At 44.4% G+C, this 18,009-nt stretch overlaps 1 protein-coding gene across 2 annotated transcripts in view; it reads right to left on the minus strand.

The window, feature by feature from the left end:
* The window catches only part of COPS7A (COP9 signalosome subunit 7A), a 490,679-nt gene that overhangs the window by 227,321 nt on the left and 245,349 nt on the right, over positions 1 to 18,009 (minus strand). For both annotated transcript variants that reach the window (XM_044079590.1, XM_044079591.1), the window contains exon 3: positions 12,884 to 12,959. In XM_044079590.1, the coding sequence (XP_043935525.1) occupies positions 12,884 to 12,959 (76 nt within the window). The remainder of the gene's footprint in view (positions 1 to 12,883; positions 12,960 to 18,009) is intronic.

An 18,009-nucleotide genomic window follows, 5' to 3' on the forward strand; every position in this document is an offset into this window, starting at 1 on the left:
ATATCACACAGTTAGAAGTCTAGCTTAATTACAAAAATGAAAAAATCATCTAACTTACTGACACTAAACTGAAGCTAGAATCATGTATTTAAGTGGATGAATTATGTACTGAAGTTGGTTTGAGAGCGCCAAAAAAAATACTGTAAACACATTATCCTAGTGCAGTACCTACGCAGAAGCTGCAGCCTACTTCAGTCAGCAATGGGCTGAGGTACAAAACCTTTTCTGGATATGTAAAGTACAGTTTTGTACCTACCATAAATGTAGATGTTCGAGTGTTCACCCTACTGCAGTCATCACACTTGGGTTATCCTGTCGTCAGGTGGTCCCGCAGTCGGCCAGATTTCCAAAGTCTTGGTCCGACGTCGGTTGCTGTCGCCTCATCCCTGACGTCAGTGCGCCAGGGGTACATATATTGCAACCAACACCATTTTCTTCAGTTTTTCTTGCCCCAGATGTCAGGGGTCCCCAAAAAGGTGATCCAAATTAGTACCAAAAGGTGTGAACACTGTACAAACACAAAATCCCTTCAGCTATAAGCAAATACATCAGAAAGGCATAGCAAAGATTTAGCCAATAGTTCAGAGGGGTTGGAGGGAGGGTAACCTAGACTGCAGCAGGGTGAACACTCGAACATCTACATTTATGGTAGGTACAAAACTGTACTATGTTCATCGTGTTACCCTGCTGCAGTCATCACACTTGGGTTGAGTCCCAAAGCTACGGGAGGGTGGAGGCATCATTGAGGGTTAGTGGAGGCAATGAGGCCCTGCAGAACTGCAGTGGCGAAGCCTGCCCTGCACTTAGAATAAAGAGGTAAGTGATGGTGTTTTGTGATGGTGTGTACAGAACTCCAAGTTGCAGCTTCTAAAATTTCCTTGGTAGGAACCCCCCTGAGAAAGTCTGTAGAGGTAGCTGTTGCCCTGGTAGAGTGGGATCTAATGGTAGGAGGAACTGGTTTCCCATGATGGGTATAGCAGAATCGTATGCAATGGCCTATCCATTTAGCAATGATTTGCTTGGATATGGCCCTCCCTTGAGAAGCTGTAGCATAGGAAACTAAGAGCTGGTCAGTCTTTCTGAAAGCCTTAGTTTTATCCAAGTAGTAACGAAGCTGCCTGTGAATGTCCAAGGATTGCAGGAGTCTCTCACCTTTGTTCTGTGGATTGGGGAAGAAAGTGGGTAGGTGGATGGTTTGATTTAAAGCTACACTGGAAACCACCTTAGGCATGAAGGAAGGATTAGTTCGTAGAGAAACTTTGTCTTGATGAAAAATGAGGAAAGGTTCCACTGCCATAAGTGCCTGTAATTCTGAGACTCTCCTAGCAGAAGTTATTGCCAGGAGCAGGGCAGTCTTCCAGGATAGGAACTGAGGGTCTGCAGAAAAAGCTGGTTCAAAGGGAGGTAGCGTTAGTTTTTCCAGAACAAAGTTGAGGTCCCATGTTGGTGTAGGGGCTCTTCTAGGTGGTCTAATGTTTTTTGCCCCTCTGAGGAACTGCCTTAGAAGAGGATTTGAAAATAAAGGTGGATTAGTGTCGTAGTGAGCTGAAGTAGCTGAAGCATGGATTTTAATGGAAGAGAAGGAATGTCCTTTATGCAACATCTCAGCTAAATACTGCAGAAAGTAAGGCTATGAGGCAGAGTTGTGTCTTGGCCTTTAGCATGGTTCCAAGCACAAAACCTTTTCCATTTGTCCGAGTAAGCCTTCCTGGTGCTTGGCCTCCTGGCCTCTAGAATAACATCCAGTACTGCTTGTGAAAGAGGGGCTGGTGGGATGCTTAATTGATTTGCCATGCAGCCAGGTTTAAGGTTTTGATCTGGCTGTGTAGAATCTGCTTGTCTTGCTGCGTGAGCAAATGAGGTATTTGAGGCAATCTCCATGGTGGGCTGTGAGCCATATTCTTCAATAGCGGGTACCAGTGCTGGCGTGGCCAGTCTGGGGCTATGAGAATCAGTCGAGGTTTCTCCTTTTTGACCTTCAAAAGAACCTTTGTGAGAAGAGGCAATGGAGGAAAGGCATATGCTGTCAGGTTTTTCTAACTGAAGGAGAGAGCGTCCACTTTCCAAGCTTGATGGTGGAATGTCCTTGTACAAAATTTTGTCAGCTGGTAGTTTTGAGGACTGGCAAACAGGTCTATATTTGGTAGACCCCATCTTTGAGTTATCATTGTAAATATTTGTGGGTCTAGCTTCCACTCGTGGGGATCTTTGATGTTTCTGCTTAGGTCATCTGCCAATGTGTTTTTCTGTCCTGGCAGGAATTGAGCTTGTAACTGAACTTGGTAGGCCAGAGCTGTGTTCCATAAGATTATTGCTTGCCTGCAAAGAGGGTAGGAATGTGTGCCTCCTTGTTTGTTTATGTACCACATTACTGTGGTGTTGTCCGTCTTTATTGCAAGTTGTCCTGGCTGTAGTAGATCCTTGAAGGCGGTCAGAGCTTTCTGTACAGCTAGCATATCTTTTTGGTTTATGTGCAGTTTTCTTTGTTCTGCAGTCCATAGGCCTTGAATGCATTGCCCTGCCATGTGTGCCCCCCCCCAGGCATAGTCTGAAGCATCTGTTGTGATAGTTTGCCTGGGTGGGGGCAATGTGAAAGGCTGACCCTTGTTGAGGTGACATGCCTGTGCCCACCACAGAAATTCCTGTTGAAGGCAGGGAATGAAAGATATCACTGTGTCCAAGCTGTGGCTGTGTTGAGACCATACGCTTTTTAGGTACCACTGTAATTTCCTCATATGCAGTTTTGCAAATGGTATTATCAGAATGATAGATGCCATGAAGCCCAAAGCCTGCAGAATTTTTCTTGCAGTTAATTGGGTCTTTGTTGCCATTGTCTTGAAATATTGAGTCAGTTGTAACTGCTTGTCTGGTGTAAGATAAGCCTTCTGGGCAGTTGTGTCCAAGCTGGCACCCAGGAATGTCTTTTTGTGAGGGTACTAGTTTTGACTTCTTTTCGTTTACTGTGTACCCCAGACAATTTAGTAGATGCTTCACAAAAGCCAGATGTTGTAAGAGAATGTCTTTTCTTTCTGCTTGGATGAGGCAGTCGTCCAGATATGGATATATTTGAATTCCTCTTTGTCTGCAGTATGCAATTACTGGTGCCAGGCATTTTGTGAATACTCTGGGCGCAGCAGATAAGCCAAAGGGCAGTGCAGAGAACTGATAATGGGTTGAACCTGCAATGAAACGGAGGTATCTTCTGCAACTTTGTCTGACAGGGACATGCAGGTATGCCTCCTTGAGGTCCAACGTTACCAGCCATGCTTCCTTGCCCAACATGGGAAGTAGTTGCTGTAGTGTTAGCATCTTGAATTTGGGAACTTGTAAGTAAGTGTTTAGAATTGAAAGGTCCAGAATTGGTCTCCAAGCATTTTCTTTTCTAGGTACTAGGAAGAGTCTTGAGTAAAATCCTTGGCCTTGCTCTTGAGATGGTACCCTTTGAATGGCTCTCATGGCCATGAGAGCTGTGATTTGTTTTTGAGCCTCGGCCCTTTGACTTTGTGGCAGGTTTGGCATTCCTCTTTTTAATGGCAAGATGTGAAAGTGGAATATGTATCCTCGTAAAATTATGTCTAGAACCCATTTGTCCTTTGTGATCATGTGCCAGTTGTCTGCAAATAGTGCTAGTCTTCCCCCAAGGGGGCTGATAAAAGAGTTTTGTTTGGCCAGCTGAGGTGCAAGTCATTGAGTTTGCCTTCTGGTGGGTTGAGACCTGTCTTCTCCTCCCTTCTGGGTTGGAGTGCCCCATTGGCGAGACTTATACTGAGCTTGTGGTTGTCCTCTGCCCCTTGGGCGACTGTATTTACCCCTCTGAGGCCTGTCAGTGGCTGGAAAGGACCAATTTTTTGTTGGCCAGTATCTGCTGAAGCGAGGGGGTTGAACTTGTAGGAAATCTTTGACTATCTGCATTGATTTAGCCTTATCTTCCATTTTTTTTAAAACTTCTTCTGCTTTAACTCCAAAAAGAACATCCTGCTTTAAGGGAGCATCTAGTAGTTTTGCTTTAACATGATCAGGCAGACTTTGTTCCTTTAACCAGGCATGCCTACGTATAACTGATCCAGTGACAGCTGCTCTACAGGAGGCCTCTAAAGAATCAAACCCACATTGTAAGGTATGTTTGCCCACCTGCTCGGTGGCGTGCAACAAATCCTGTACTTCTTTCATTTCAGACTGTTGAGGTAGGGTGGTTATCTTTTAGTTATGTACTCACCATAACTTCAGATGTTTGGGATCCATCTCGCCTACATTCTGACTGATGGGGTTCGAAGCCGATCCCTCGGCTCCAACTCGGCACGCTTATGCCAAAGAGCGAAGTCTCTTATTGGCTGAGCTTACTATATCCCAGGATGCACCACTACCAGTCCCCCAGATCTAGTTTGTCCGCATACATGCACACATGCACGCACTGCTTATATAACATAGACAGATGATACAAGATAAAAACAGTAGAACTCAAACCGTTCAATCTCTTCTGATCTCCAAGGCAGGGGGAAGGAGGGTAGATAGAATGTGGCGAGATGGATCCCAAACATCTGAAGTTATGGTGAGTACATAACTAAAAGATGTTATGTGATCCTATCTCGCCTACATTCTGACTGATGGGACAGTGTCCCTAGTACCTGAATCCTGGGTGGCTCACTGGAAAACACTCCTGAGTACCGTGGAACCAAATGATGCTCGCCCTTTAGATGCTACATCCAATTTATAGTGGGAAATGAAAGTGTGCGGGTTGGACCAAGTAGCCGCAGCACAAATCTCAGAAATAGCGAGCTTGGAATGGAATGCAACAGAGGTAGCCATAGCTCTAGTAGAGTGGGCTTTGACGGATGTTGTAAGTTGTTTATTTGAAGAGGAATAAGCCTGAGTAATGCAATCTCTGATCCATTTTGCAATAGTAGCTTTAGTGATGGTTTTGCCCAGTTTATTATCTGAAAAGGACACAAACAACTGATCTGTTTTCCGAATTTGTTGAGTCCTATCTAGATAGAAGCGCAATTGCCTGTGAACATCCAATGTATGCAAGGTGTATTCTGCTTTGTTTGAAAATTTTGGAAAGAAAACTGGTAGCTCTAGAGATTGTTGGAGACAGAGATTAGAACAAACTTTTGGAACAAAAGATGGATTAGGCCTAAGTGATACTCTATCCTTGTGAAAAATCAAATACGGTGGTTTGATAGATAGGGCTTGAAGTTCTGACACTCTTCTTGCAGAGGTAATTGCAACTAAGAAAGCAGTTTTCCAAGACAGGTATTTCAACTCACATGTAGCAGCCGGTTCAAAAGGGGAAGATGTTAAGGTAAGTACCAAATCAAGATCCCACGGAGGCGCAGGATGAAAAACTGGGGGTCTTAAAAGTACAGCACCTTTCATGAAAGTTTTACATAATCTGCTGCTCATCAACGGTGGGTCTATGGATTCGTGAAATTTGGAGATAGCTGCTAGTTGGACTTTAATAGTAGAGACTGAAGATCCTTGATTAAACAAGGATGTCAAAAATTTCAAGACCTCTGGTATCGGGGCAGTGATAGGGTCTAAGCCTCTAAGTTGAGCCCAGATCGCAAACCTCTTCCACTTACTGTGATACAATTTCTTAGTGGAGGGTTTGTGGGCTGAAGATAAAATGTGAATAACTTCCGGGTCCAAGGTGTGATTTCTGACTATAGTCGGAAGTGGAGGAGCCAAGCTGCTAGTTTCAAAGTGCGAAGGGACTGGTGCTGTTGTCCCGACTGATGAATCAGAAGGTCCGGAGTTAGATCCAAAAACCAAGGACCGTCCAGAGCATATTTCTTTAGGTAGGGGAACCATACCTGACGAGGCCAGTACGGAGCAATTAGAATCATTGTGGACCCCAATTGGGAAGCTTTCTGGATGACTTTGGGGAGGAGCGGAACTGGAGGGAAAGCATAAAGTAGTCCTGTTGGCCAAGGTTGGACTAGAGCATCCGTAGCTGTCTCCCTGACGCTGGGTCAAGGAAAGAACCTTTTGCACTTCGTGTTTTGTGATGTTGCAAACAGGTCGCAGCACAGGGTCCCCCATCTTTTGAAAACCTGAGCTGCTACTGCTTCGTTCAGAGACCACTCGTGAGGAGAGAGAATAGTCCTGCTTAGTCTGTCCGCCAAAACATTGGATTTTCCTGGAATGTGGGTTGCTACCAGGAAGCGGTTGGTAGCTACCGCCCATTCCCACACCCTCATGGCCTCTCTGCAAAGGGGGTAAGATCTGGTCCCTCCTTGTTTGTTTAGATACCAGACCACCGACATGTTGTCTGTTTGGATAGCGATAATGCCTTGAGGGAAAAACTTGTGGAGGGCCTGTAGGGACAGAAGTACAGCCCTCATTTCCAACACATTGATATGGAGAAAAGTTTCGTTTGGAAGCCAAGAACCCTGAACTGACCTGCCCAGACAATGTCCCCCCCCCCACCCCGTCTGGGAGGCATCCGTTGTCAAGGTGGCCACCGGAGGGGGTATAACAAAAGGTCTTCCCTGATTCCGATTGGATGACTGTAGCCACCAGCGGAGGTCCCGTTTGCACGTTTCTGTAATCAGTATGTGATGATTGAGAGGGAGATCCTGAAAAGACCATTGTGTCGATAACAGCCACTGAAGAATCCTCATGTGCAATCTTGCCAGAGGAACTAGAAGAACCGTGGCAGACATTGAACCTAAAAGTTGCAGGACCAACCTGGCTGGGGCTTTGGATCTTAGAAGCAGGGCTCGGACTTGACCTTGTAATGTTTGTATCCTTTCGGAAGGAAGGAAGATTCGCATCAATTTTGAGTCTATCTCTGCTCCTATGAATCTTATTCGCTGAGAGGGCAGCAAGATAGACTTTGACCAGTTGAATGTAATTCCCAGGAAAGCACCCAGGGAGATGGTGGCTTGTAGGTTCTCTAGTAGTAGATGCCTGGTGGTGGCAGTCAGGAGCCAGTCGTCCAGATAGGGAAACACTTGGAATCCGAGACTCCTCAGGTGAGCAGTCACTACTGCCAAACACTTGGTGAACACCCTGGGGGCTGTGGTGAGACCAAAGGGCAGTGCACAAAATTGGAAAGGACTGTCTCCCAGGCTGAAGCGCAGATACCTCCTGGACGCCTGATGTATCGGTATGTGATAATAGGCGTCCTTGAGATCTATGGAGCACATCCAAACATCCTTCTCCAACAATGGGAGAATGGACTGTAAAGTGACCATTCGGAATTTGGACTTCATGACGGACTGGTTTAGTTTGCTGAGATCCAAAATGGGTCTCAGGTCCCCTGTCTTTTTTGGCACTAAAAAGAATCTTGAGTAAATTCCGGATCTGATCTGGTCTGAGTGGACCGGTTGGATGACTCCTTTTTCTAGCAGCTTTGAAGCTTCTACCGCTGCAATTTCCCTTTGACTGGGTGGTGGGTCCGGGATTTTTTTGGACGGGGGGGTGAGTGTGTGAGGGAAATGGTGTAACCTCCGGCAATAATCCGAAGCACCCATCTGTCCTGAGTAATAGACTCCCAGGCTTTTAGGTGCTTGGCAAAATGGCACCCGACTGGCTCCGGAGCAGCACAGCCGGGCAATCCCTCATGAAGTGTGGGAGGCTGAAGAGCCACGAAAGGACTCGCGGTCTCCAGTGTTGCGGGGCCCTCTGCCGCCTCTGGGACGGCGTCTCCCAGAAAAATTTCCCCGTCCTCTGCCTCTGGAAGGGGAATCTTCCTGCTGTTGAGGAAAGAACTTCTGTGATTTGCGGAACCACATCTTCCTCCTCTTTAGCCTTGGGATAAGGCCGAAAGGGAGTGGAATAACGGCTCACGGCAGATAAGGTCTTTCCTTCTTGCTCACAGCGGTAAGAGTGTCTTTACCTTGGGTCCAAACAAAGAGGACCCATCAAAGGGAGCGTCGGCAAAGGAAGACTTGAAGGCCTCATGAAATGACATTACAACGGAGCCAGGCTTGTCTCCGTGAGCCACGCCTGTGCCTGCCGCTTGCCCCTTCGGCCGCATATGAAATGAGCCTCATGGACGAAGTTAGAAATCGAGTTAAGGATAGCCAACTGAGAGCTAACCGACTGGGCTAGCTGCTCAGGTAGGTTACCTGAGAGGGAGTCTGACAGCTCCTTGACCAGATCCCTCTGTAGTCTGGTGAAATGTGCCAAATAATTCAGGGACCTCAGAGTGAAGGCCGCTGAAGTTAGGGTGCGCTTCCCGCATCGTCCATGCTCCTAGACTCCTTATTAGGAGGATGGACGGACGCTGAAGCCTCTGCCACGTCCTGCTGGGTAGCAGATGCCACCACCATGGCATCTACAGCCACGCCTTTAGTTAAGAACTCCTTCTCGGGTGGGGCAGACAAAAATTTGTTAGGCGAGAAGGCACTGGTTCCACAGTATCTGGATGTTCCCACGCCCTCCGACAAACCAAATCCAGGAGCTCGCCGAAGGGCGGAGACACCCAGGAGGCGGAGGGCTGAGCCCCGAAGGCCTTGAGGAACACAGACTCATCAGCAGAGGGGGGTTTGGAATTCCAGCCGCCTCGTTGCTTAAGGATCTCTAGAATGTCTGCAAATGAGACATCATCCGAGGATGACTTTGGGGACCCCTCCGCATCATCAAGATCAGTGTCCCAAGTAAGAGACTCCGGGGAGTCCACGTGCTTCCTCTTGCACGATCTCTTCCTTGGGGCTCCTCCAAGACAACTCAAGAACCCTCAGGAGGAGGGGAACCCCAGTGGGGTAACCTCAGTCCCCGGGCTCCGCTGCCTAGAGACAGGGGAACTGCCAAAGACCCAGTCTCCATGCCCAGGGAAGGTGCCGGTAAGCCGTGAGATGGCCGAAGAAAACTTGGCCAAGGCACTCCTCATAGCTCTGAAAGCCGGACCCCAGAATCCTGGGAATGTCCGTCCCCGAGCCATGATAGCAGACGGAAGTCCCGCGCCGGGCACCGAGAGGGAGGCTCGGAACCGACAGCATTGGTCCTGAAACGTCACCCCGGTCCGCCGAGGAAGTCCGGGCTAAACTCAGACCCGGCCGGGTTGGAGTAAGGGTCCGAGCCGACCCTAGATCTCTACTGGCTCCATCAGCACCTGCTCGGAGCCGGGCGGTCGGAGGAGGAATGGCAATGGAGTGGCTATTGGCTCAAGCCAACTGGGTCGGAGCCGAAACAAATTTTTGAAAGACTGGGGACTGGAACAGTCTTTGGAGCACCCTGTCTATGTCCGAATCTGACATCCTCGATGACCTGGAAGAGACCGAACGGGTCCGGTAGGTCTCTCCAACGGCTCCAAGGGACTAGGGACCGCCCGAGGAGACTCAATAACTATCGTGCCGAAGGAGTGTCCAAACCAATTTCCATCGGTGCCGAAGAGGACTTCGCGCCGAGGAGGAAGTGTCTGAGCGACAACCTTCATCGGCTCTGATATCAGTGGAGCCGATGAAGGTGACCCGCCTCTCGATGCCCCAGCCGTCGGCTCCGAACCCAGAGGAGTCGAGACTGGAGGCATCGAGGCAGACCGTTCCACCCTCGGCTCCGAAGTCCTTGGAGCCGAAGGAGAAGCCTGCCTATGTCTTTTGGCGGTCGGGTCCGACGGACTGGTCGGAGCCGACGCCCTTTTCTTTTTAGCAGGAGAAGGAGAGGATGCTTCTTCAAAAGAGGGTTTTATTAGGCCTTTCAAAATGAGTTTATTTTTCCTCTCTTGGAGGACCCTCGAGGAAAACGCGTGACACACGCTGCATGACTCCTGCAAATGTTTGGCGCCCAAACAATAAACACAGAGAGAGTGGTCATCTGTGATTGACATCTTAAAATTACACTTAGTGCATTTCTTAAAGCCCGAAGGCCTAGGAGCCTGAGACATTATATCCAAATTAGTAACTCTATCACAGAAAAAAACATAGAAAAACTCTTCACTTTTTTTTTTTTTTTTTAAAGACTGTCACTACAATAATTAGTTTACAGTTGCCGATTAAGGTTGCTAGTCCGACAACAACAGAAAGTTAACTAAAGGGATCCAAAAACCCCTAAGGATTCTGAGACAATTGACTGACAGGGAAAGCCTTTGAACTCAAAGGGGGCCTAGTCAGAACAAACTCGCACCATACACAAATTTTTTACACAAGAAAATAACCAGTCATACACAAAAAGTACTGAATAGCTGTTAAAACAGCTTTTTGAAGAATAATTAGAGATTTCCTGACAGAAAGTTAGTGAAAAAAACACTACTTAGCTCAGCCAGCGGCAAACGAGATCTGGGGGACTGGCAGTGGTGCATCCTGGGATATAGTAAGCTCAGCCAATAAGAGACTTCGCTCTTTGGCATAAGCGTGCCGAGTCGGAGCCGAGGGATCGGCTCCGAACCCCATCAGTCAGAATGTAGGAGAGATAGGATCACATAACATCTTTTGTTTTAATTGAGAGATCAGAAATTGCTGATACTTAAGCATATGAAATTGACAATTTAGTGCTCTCATATCTAAAGTGGCCAAGGTGTAAACCTCCCCCCCCCCACCTGTCTAGTGCTCTTAAATCCCTTTCAGAAGGTACTGGATTTTTAGCCATGGAAGCCTTAGCCCCCTTGGGACCCTGGGAGATAGTCTCTGGGTCAGCTACTGGGCTTTTGTAAAGGAATTTGTGGGAATCAGGTACTCTGTAGTATCTGTTAGGCTTGGCCGGGGCAGGAGGTAGAGAGTCATGGTTGAAACTGGATTCTAAGTAGACATCATCCACAATGTCCAAAACAGGAGGGATGGCTAGAGGTCTGTGTTGGGGGAGTAAAAGAAACTCTCTGAGCCTTTTCTTGGAATCAGAGTAATCCTGACCTTCCCAGAGAAAATGTTCCCTCATGGTGTGTAAAGTTTCTCCAAAAGAGTAATCTTCTGGAGGGGAAGCTGAGGGAATACAGTCCTCAGCATCAGAATCTTCATAAGGAGAGAAGGAATAGTCTTGGTCCTCAGAGGAATCCTAAGAAATCGACAGTTGTTCAGAGGAAGCAGAATCTTCCTCTTGTCTAGGCCTTTTGTCAGGAGGAGGCTGTGAACCCCTGATAAGAGAAATCAAATCTTCAGCCATTTTGAGCATCTGTTTCTTAGGCATAGGGCCTTGAACAGGAGACTGAAGTGAAGTCTTTTTCGATTTAGGAGTCTTCGACTTGGAAAACGTTTTGACTGTAAGAGTCGTCGGTCTGAAAACGCCTTCAGAAACTGATGGCATTTCAGAAGTACCGACTTCCTTGGAAGGTAAATCGTCGGAAGGGCCTGAAGTAAAAGGCTGAGTCGGCCTGGTACATTCCGTCAAAATATCTGTAGCGGTCTCGGGTTTCAGAACTGCGGTAGTCAGAGGCTGCATCGGAGCCTCACTGATAACCGGAGAACCGGAGACCGGATCAACCGAGGCCTCGGAATCGGGCTTAGGCCTGGGCTGTCGGTCCTTGTCCCTGCGCTTTTTATGCACGCCGGTCCGAGTCAGTAGCTCCGATGGCATGTTATAGTTAACTTTTCTACCAAAAAAGTGTCGTGCGAAATCAAATCGTCTTTTAATAGTACGTTTATTAAATCTAGCACAAAAACGACAAGAAGTGAGGTTGTGATCAGGACCTAGGCAAGGTATGCAATAAGAATGAAAATCCTTATGAGGTATTTGCTTCCCACAAGAAATACAATTGTTAACTTTTTCTGACATCGGTCTGAGGCAAGAAAAGTTTCCCCAACGGGGCACTTAGCTTTATAGAAGACTTCAGTCTGAAATTCGAATTCAAAAATCTCAGGAGTCGGACGACCGGCACTTGCGAACTGCTTCTGCTTCGGGCACCGCGCATCAAGAAAGACTGGAGAAAATGGCAGTTGCAATATATGTACCCCTGGTCCACTGACATCAGGGATGAGGCGACAGTAACCGACATCGGACCAAGACTTTGGAAATCCGGCCGACTGCGGGACCACCTGATGACAGGATAACCCAAGTGTGATGACTGCAGCAGGGTAACACGATGAACATCTAGTCCATCACAGTGTACACACTTGCATAGCATGCACATCTATGAGCAAAGAGAAGGATCTTATTATTCAGCTACCTGCATGTTGTTTGGATGTAGTAGAAAATGAAAGCACCTAAAGGAACCATTCGGGATGTATCTCACCCGACATCTGCAGCAATTGGAGAGACCCCAAAAGTTCCTCACCAAAAGGATAAAGGGACTCCAAAATCTGTCATATGCTGCCAGATTGAAGAAACTCCAGCTCTATTCAGTCGCATACCGTCTGCTCAGAGGTGACATGTGCCTGACATACAAGGCCATGTCCAACCCGGAATTAATGGACATGCTCCACCTCAAAAAATCCAAATCCACCAAAACCACTAGAGCAAGCGACTTAAACCTTAGCACGGATATAAATAGGACGTGGAGGGATAGATTTATCACTCAGAGACTCCTATGCTGTGGAATAAAATCCCGGTCCATGTGAGGCAGAGCACCTCGCTGACTCTGTTCAAGAGAAATCTAGACCTGTGGATGGGAGATCGTAGGTTTACCCCGGGAATCATCTCTGGGTCACTGCTGGACAGAGGCACAACAAACTAATGGGCACAGTATTTTTTCATATAAGGGGTGGCGTAAGCCACAATAATTTGGGCTAGGCTTATAAATGCCTTAGGGCAGATAGCCTAGTATAAACCTATGAACCTATGAACCTATGAAACCTAAGCAACCACATGGATGACATGCAAACTCCAAACAGAAGGCACTTCAACTGTTAAAAAAAAATCCACACACACAGTTACTACTAAGACTTGCTATAAGAAGTCTATGACAAATGTTTCTCTATCAAAATGCATACATTTGTTAACAATATACAACAAGACTCACAGGTACACGAAGCACAGGGAGAAATCATACAAAGTGCCAACTCCTTACCCAGGTAATCTCTGTACGTCCCATAAGCAAATATGGTCAGCAGGCGATGTACTCGCTCATGGGGCCCCTCCCCAAGCTGTGGAATGAAACAGATCATTAATGCAGGACACATGTATAAGATGCGCTTCTTGTTAAGAAGAATGCAATCTCATCCACCACTAGAGTTACTTTAACAATGAAAAACGCCAAGCAGATAACGAAAAGAACCACTCGCCACCACGAAGAATGGTCCAACCAACTATAATCCAATCCACTTGTTCAAATAAAAGCACTTTATTCAAGTAAAAACAGATATGAACGCCTTATAACTAAAAACACACTGCGTTTTCGTCAACTTCTTTGACTTCATCAGAAACAGTTAGCTCAATTAACCATCATTTATATGATCTCATTCATTGATTAATTATGCAATTAATTTGGAAGTTTAAAAATTTAAAGAAATAGAAATGCATACTACATAATGCCACAAACAGATGTCACTGTATAATAATACTAAACCACATAGTAGCTCTAAGTAATTAGTTACTGTTGCTTTAGTTGTTCCTTAAAAAAGAAGAACTTTTATGTGATTAAATAGAAATACTTTAAAAACTGTTTTAAAAACTACTTTGAAAATTATACATGAGGAAATTACATTCTATGAAAGAAAGGAACTACTTAAATAAATGTTTAAAATTTAACTACGTAATATATTAGATAAAAGCAAATAAATATCAATAAATATACATATGAAGTCACATATATTTAAAATGTGCATCAATGTAAAGTAGAATATTAAAGCACAGTACAATAAATTTTCATTTTGGGTTACATTCTATGTAAATGTTTACAGACCTGTTTCTATTGATCATGGGGACCTCTAGTGGCCATAAAATATGTGCCATGTATCTTCTTACAGCTTAGCTGCTCTTCATTTTAACAAAGGCAATATGGATATATGATCATTGAGCCCCGGATGTTTATCCGCACTTAAGGCTACTTGCCACCATAATTCCCTATACTCAATTGTGGTCTCCCATGGTCCTCCTCAAATGTCTTGTTGTATATGTTCTATTACCATGAACTTGAATTTATATTCCTTACATATTTTGCTATGCTTATACAACGCATTACTTTTTTTCTTGGTAATTATATCATACGTGTGCTCGTAGATCCTTTTTCTTAAGGCTCTTTCTGATTTCCCAACATAGAAGGCACCACATTTTTCACAATGGGCGAGGTACACTATCCCTTTAGTATTGCAATTAAAATAATCCTGGCTAGTTATCATTTTATTCCTACTTGCAATGTTGTAACCTTCCCCATTTATTACATAGCAGCATTGACTACAGTGTCCACATTTGTAGGTACCCTTCTTATTTGTCCTTCGGTTACTTTGGACCTTCTTACTTTCCAGGATATTGCCCATGTTCCTAGAATTTCTGTAAATCACTTTCCTAGGAATGTTGGATATACCTTCTATATCCGTGAAGGCTAAAAACTTGTCCCATTCCTTAAAAAAAATTTTACTAATTCCATTATTTATTCCATTGTACTCTGAAATTAGTGCCTGGGAAAAGTTTTCAGGACCATTATTATTCTTATTATTCACCAAGCCGGTCACACCATTATATTCTATAGATGCACTCCAATCTTGACCCCTGTAAATAGGTGCAAATCTGTTCTTCCTTTCTTCTAACACTTCATTCCTAATATGCTTGACAAAATCACTGGGATAGCCTCTCTCTATAAACATTTTTTCTAATACTTCACACTCAATGTGAAAATCCTGGTCTAAACTCGTCATTTGGCTACCTCTGACAAGCTGCCCCTTAACAATGTTCTTTTTACAATATTTAGGGTGTGCACTTTGGAAGTGTAGGAAGGAATTACAATAGGTAGGCTTTCTATAAACTCTAGTTTCATATTTTCCTTCCCATTTATATAATTCCACATCCAGATAAATCAAATTGCACTCAGAAATGCTATGTGTGAATTTTAAAAAACTAGTAGTACCATTAATATAGGATAAGAACTCATTTACCGGATTGGATTATAGTTGGTTGGACCATTCTTCGTGGTGGCGAGTGGTTCTTTTCGTTATCTGCTTGGCGTTTTTGGTGTTATAGTACTTTTTGCAGTTCCTGGTTGTTTTTACTTTAACAATGCTCAATGACATTTCAGCTCTTTTATGGGAACTAGAGAAAGTGTTCCCTGTCCTACCCACACATTTCCTACTAATATGGTCTATCACGAGTCAGACTGGTTGACTCATCAGATGAGAGTGCAAATAATGATACAGTGCAAACAAGACAAGTCTTTTCACCCAGGGCTATCAGGCATCGCACTGTGCAAAATTACAATAAGGACATTCTTGGCACCTAAGAGCCAAGTTGGCTAAGTGCGTTAATGCACTATGCTGTACTGACAAGGTCCTGGGTTCAATACTTGGCAGGGCTGGAAAATTCTGCAGAGCTCCTCGCTAACAGTCTTCAAGAGAAACCTTGACGAGTGGATGGGAAACAAAGTTTATCCCGGGGATCACTTCAATGGCTCTGCTGGACAGAGGCACAGGGAACTAATCTAAGGGGGTGGCGAAAGCCAACACATTCTGGCTAGGCTTACAAATGCCTTCGTGCAGATACCTATGAACCTATAAACGGCTACGACGAGTTGAGCAAAAGAATCATCAGATATTAACTTGACATTTGCACTGGTTTAAACAGCAAAGTAAGTCTGAATGCTATAAAATATTCATTAACTGGAAACTATACTCGTCATATAATATATTACAGCAGAAAATTAATATACTGGGTCGATTCCAAAAATCCTGCTCTCAGTACAAGTGACCACTTACACTGAGAGCAAGTCTTTCAGAATCACAGTAGACTTACACTGACGACACCTGTTTTGGAACCCAGCCCTACTGAGTAGTACCAAGATGGAAACCTGATGACCACTTTCTGACTCCTAAAACTACTACCAGCATAATGAAGAAGTATGAACTGGAATAACAATGTAATACGTTCAGTGCTGCTGAATGCTATTCTAACAGCTTGGAATCATATTTACTGTCGGTGTTACTTAGAATAACTACTCATACAATTTTCCTGCTTTTTGTTTAGTTTTTAAAACACAGATACACAGATAATGTAGTATTTTAGCAAGACATTACAAAAGTAATAATCTGTAATAAACAGAATTTAAGAATTACGATGGCATTCAAAAGTTGCTGCACGAATGCAGCAGGGTTATTTGCAATGTTTTAGTGAGATCAGCTAGCTAGCAATTCACAGAGGCCATTTATGGTAATATGCACAATAGCAGGGAAGGGAAAGAAAATTACGTATAATGAAATGTAAATGAGAAATTGTGTAAATCAGTCTATGCTAATGCCTGTAATTGCAATTTCTAGTTTAGCAGACAAGCCGTACACATCCATTCTTAAAAAGAACTGATGAGTGTTTTGTATCTACTTTGCAATCCACAAACCGTGTATGCACAAGCATTTACATAACTTATACTGATTTCCCCCAGCAAGCCCTTCAGTAGATTGTCCAAGTATGCACAAGCACAAAATGTCAATAACAGAAACATTTCTAGAAGTCAATAACCTTACATTTTCCCCTTCTAGCCAGCTAACTCATTTCGCCGTAACACAGGTATTTCTCTGATACACTGTTGCGTACTCAAGCGATTTACGTGCTTTGTCTGCAAATGACAATCGTGCACATTCATCTCTCTCTCTACAAATTCTAGTTATACGCCAATGTCCCTGAATGTTCATGCCTTAAGTACTTTATGCTTTTGTTGTACGGAAGGCACATGTTTAATCAAATGCATTTCTGTAGTCAGAGGGAAAGACCGCAGCTGACTTTATTTACATAGTGAGACTCAGTGCTGCCCTTCACGGATCAACACTATGAAAAATCAGAGAGCAGAACTACGAATACCACTCTAAGTATTAATTCTGTCAACTTCCCATACTACTAATAAACTTTTTCATATTAGCTATCATCCACTCTGTTCCCAATAACTGAAAATATTACCACATGAGTTACTAAATGCTGCCCCACCACATATTAATTTCTACACCTCTGATGGCACACATCCACCTCCCTCTCAGTAACAAAGTACATCCTGATGTTACTTTAAAGACATCCTCCCTCTGTCTTTAAAAGTCACGTTCCTTCCTGTTATGCTTTCCCACTACCAGCTTTTAATTATCAATTTACTGAACACACTTCTTAAACAGATGCCCTTATTTAACTGTGTATCATGTCAACACAGGCAACTCTATACACTTTTTTAAATCTGTTAATACTGTGTTTTAAGTAGGGGGTTAGCACCCTCCGAAATCCCCCCTTACACCTATACAGACCTAGATTAAGTATCCCTTACAAACTGGATCAATAAAATATACCCTCTGTAGAGGTGGCTGATCACAGATATGCATCCCAAGGCACAAGTAAATCTTATCAGTCACACAAATGGCATGATTTCATTTTCAAAAGAATTTAGGGAAGGATGAAAATGGTGTCCTGCCTTCCTCCTTCACTTTCTGTACCACTCTCGGTGCACCTCACTTTCATCAACATTTAAAGCCTTGCACAAAAAATGTTCTCCCCTTCTCAAGTAATCTAATGTCTTGCACACAACCTTTAGCTCTTGTACAACAAAGGGCCACAGAATGTCTTCACATTATTGCATGTGCCAACTTCTTACCAAACCATGCAATCTTCCTGTTCTCAAACTTGTATGGCTCTGGGTACCAGACAGTCACGATGCTTTGCATGGTATTTAAGTCCTTAAGTAGCCATCTGAACGTTTCTCCAGCCATGTCTTGTAATTCTTCACCTTCTGGTCTTATGCATCAACCCTGTTGTAGAACTGTGTGCTATCTTCAAGCAGATATGCTTTTCTTTAGAGTCTTTCTACAATCAATTAAGCAAGGGATTATGCACATGACCCACAGTATGTACAAGCTGCACAGTGGATCCTGTATGTGCCGAGGTGATGACCTCATCATAGCTCATGAATGGACTTGGACTTGTGCCCCTCTTCTGGTCAGTTCAGCATGTTTCCAGCACACTACACATGCTCAACATACAGCAAAGTATGCCATAAATTCCTCAGCACACGCAGTA

The sequence above is a fragment of the Protopterus annectens genome, chromosome 8.part0 (genome assembly GCF_019279795.1).
Source record: "Protopterus annectens isolate FY-2018-M chromosome 8.part0, PAN1.0, whole genome shotgun sequence".
NCBI classification, from domain to species: Eukaryota; Metazoa; Chordata; order Ceratodontiformes; family Protopteridae; genus Protopterus; species Protopterus annectens.